This window comes from Protobothrops mucrosquamatus, unplaced genomic scaffold, assembly GCF_001527695.2.
Source record: "Protobothrops mucrosquamatus isolate PMUCROS unplaced genomic scaffold, P.Mucros_1.0 scaffold6264, whole genome shotgun sequence".
NCBI classification, from domain to species: domain Eukaryota; kingdom Metazoa; phylum Chordata; class Lepidosauria; order Squamata; family Viperidae; genus Protobothrops; species Protobothrops mucrosquamatus.
Window position 1 is genome coordinate 13086 of NW_015392095.1, and position 3270 is coordinate 16355.

General features: G+C 43.6%; 1 protein-coding gene across 1 annotated transcript in view; it reads right to left on the reverse strand.

Annotated features, from left to right (window-relative positions):
• Nucleotides 1–909: 909 nt before the first annotated feature.
• The window catches only part of LOC107300151 (zinc finger protein 420-like), a 15627-nt gene continuing 13266 nt past the window's right edge, over nt 910–3270 (reverse strand). Inside the window, exon 5 of the mRNA XM_029286945.1 lies at nt 910–2068. Coding sequence (XP_029142778.1) covers nt 926–2068 — 1143 coding nt within the window. The 3' untranslated portion in view covers nt 910–925. The remainder of the gene's footprint in view (nt 2069–3270) is intronic.

Genomic DNA, 3270 nt, shown 5'->3' on the forward strand with positions numbered 1-3270 from the left:
AGTGGTCTTCCGAGTGCGTTTTAAGGTGTTAGTTACCACCTTTAAAACGCTCCATGGCATCGGACCTGGTTACCTCCGAGACCGCCTTCTGCCACAGATTTCCTCCCATAGACCGGTACGCTCCCACAGAGTGGGTCTCCTCAGGGTGCCGTCGGCCAAACAATGTCGGCTGGCGACCCCCAGGGGAAGGGCCTTCTCTATGGGTGCCCCCACCCTCTGGAATGAACTACCCCCCGAGATCCGGATGATTCCGGACCTCCTTACTTTCCGCCGCGCCCTCAAGACATGGCTTTTCCAGCAAGCGGGCCTGACCTAAGGAGGATTTTATTTAGGGACGATTTTAAGTATAATTTTAATTGGAACACAGCCTCTAATATTTGGTTTTTAATTTGGTTTTAGAGGGGTTTTTATTTTTTGTATATTGTTATTTGTATCTGTTTTTAATATGCTGTGCACCGGCCTGAGTCCTGCGGGAGAAGGGCGGTATAGAAATTAAATTAATAATAATAATAATAATAATAATTGTTGCACATTCCATGAATCCAGTACAAGCCAGATTGTTGCACATTCCAGGATCCAGACATGGCTCTCTGCCATGTTTGGATCCTGGGGTGAAAATGAAGTTGATTGCTGAGAATAAAGGTCAATCCACGGATTTCATTTATTTTTCCTGTGTGGATCATTTTATGAGAATTAAGCACACACAGTGATGGTGGTTCCACCAATTTTATCGTGTGGGGATGCCATTGTGACAACCAAAGGAGCTACAATGTTAAAGCTATATTTGCACTTGGTCTTGGCACTTTAGGAAAAAAAAAACCTTGTAGAAGCTGGGCACTTTAGAAAAAACCACCTGACAGAATTATGTGGCTCATGATGACTAAGTTTTTCTTTTTCAGTAAAGCTCTTTCCACATTCCATGAATTTATGCTCTCTCTCCAGTGTGCGTCCTTTCATGAAGATTAAGATATCCTTTTCGGGTGAAGGTCCTTCCACATTCCATGCATTTATATGATTGCTCCCCAATGTGAATCTTTTGGTGGCGATTAAGTTTATTGTTGCTAATGAAGCTCTTTCCACACACCATGCATTTATAAGGTCTCTCTCCTGTGTGGATCCTTTCGTGACAATTAAGTTTTTCTTTCTGAGTAAAGCTCTTTCCACATTCCATGCATTTATACGGTTTCTCCCCAGTGTGGATCCTTTCATGAAGATTAAGATATCCTTTCCGGGTAAAGGTCTTTCCACATTCCATACATTTATATGGTCGCTCCCCGGTGTGGTTCCGTTGGTGGCAAATAAGATTACTGTTGCTAATGAAACTCTTTCCACATTCCGTGCATTTAAACGGTCTGTCCAGAGTGTGGATCCATTTGTGACGATTAAGATCTCCATTCTGGATAAAGCTCTTTCCACATTCCATGCATTTATATGGTCTCTCCTGAGTATGGATTCTTTGATGAAGATTAAGATGTCCTTCCTGGATAAAGGTCATTCCACATTCCATGCATTTACATGGTCTCTCCCCAGTATGTATCCTTTGATGAAGATTAAGATGTCCTTTCTGGATAAAGGTCTTTCCACATTCCATACATTTATATGGTCTCTCCCCTGTGTGGTTCTTTCGGTGGAGATTAAGATGTTCTTTCCATGTAAAGGTCATTCCACATTTCATGCATTTATGTGGTCTCTTTGTGGTATGAATCTTTTGGTGGCTATTAAGTTTATTGTTGCTAATGAAACATTTTCCACATTCTGTGCATTTATATAGTCTCTCCCCAGTATGGATCCTTTTATGAAGATTAAGATGTCCTTTCTGGATAAAGGTCTTTCCACATTCCATGCATTTATATGATCGCTCCCCAATGTGAATCTTTTGATGGCGATTAAGATTATTGTTGCTAATGAAACTCTTTCCACATTTCGTGCATTTATACGGTCTCTCCCCAGTATGAATCCGTTGATGAAGACTAACATGTCCTTTCTGGATAAAGGTCTTTCCACATTCCATGCATTTATATGGTCTCTCCCCAGTGTGGATTTTTTGATGGCGATTAAAATTACTTTTGCTACAGAAACACTTTCCACACTGCATGCACAATGTCTTCTTTTTGCTCAGACTGGAATCCCCCCCAGAATTTACAGAGGGATATGATCTGTCTTTCTTATACAGTTTTTTGGGTGAAGTAGAAGTGAAGAAGCTATTTTCCATAGTGTCTAAAGGCTTGCAGTTTTTCTCTAGTCTAGTTTCTACCGTATTTATATTCTTCAAATTCATCTTTTCTCTTTTTCTATATTTTCCTTTTCTCATTTCACTCTGATCTTGCTGGGACAGGAAGACACAAATACCAACAGGAAGAGAAGTGGATGACTTCTCCACTCCATCTTCTGGCTCGTTTCTCTTTAGCCTTTTGGTGTCACTTTGATGGCCTAGGGTTTGTACTTGTAATTCATTCTTCGCTATTTCGAGTAGATTTAACCTTCCCTGCTTGTCGTTCTCATTCACAGATACATCATCTGCATGGAAAAAAAAGAAAATTACCATTCTGATTAGAATTTAGAAGCTTAAGGTGGCGTGTCTTTCCCCACCACTCAAAAAACATGCCAATCTGTATTCCAGGTTTGATACAATTCATTTGTCTAGCCAGGATGTGATATCTACAAATTATTATCTAAGAGTCTCTGATTGTACAGAAAGAAAATTTTTTCAGCCCCCCCAAAAAAAACAGATTAAAGCTTTGCTGCGGATCAGTCAATCTACTCAATCCCTTCCACGGAGCATCTAGGACAGTGATGGCGAACCTTTTAGAGACCGAGTGTCCAAAACCTGCCCTGCTCCGCCGCCCCGTTCCGGCCTGCCCTGCCCCGCCCCACCCACCCGCAGGGCCACACACCACCTCCACGGTCCGCTGCACATCAACCAGGCACCCCAGCAGTGCCATGGCAGCCATGCCCTTTGCCTGCGCCTTGCAGCATCATCGGCATACGATGGGCTGCCCGGCAGCAGCATCGGCATAGCCACCCACACCCACTGCCATGTCTTTGGTTGCGCTGCTCAGTGCGGGCCATGCCCGGGGGAGGCTGCTGGTGAGGAGGGCACCATGGGGAGAGGCAGGGCTGGAGGCTGAGGACTCCAAGGGCTGTCTTTGGCACAGGTGCCATAGGTTCGCCACCAGTGATCTAGGATATTCCCCAAATTTGTGATGAGTATTTCTGTCACGGTCTTATAGGGAGATGAACATCTTGGCCTTACCCAGGGCAGCCATATTC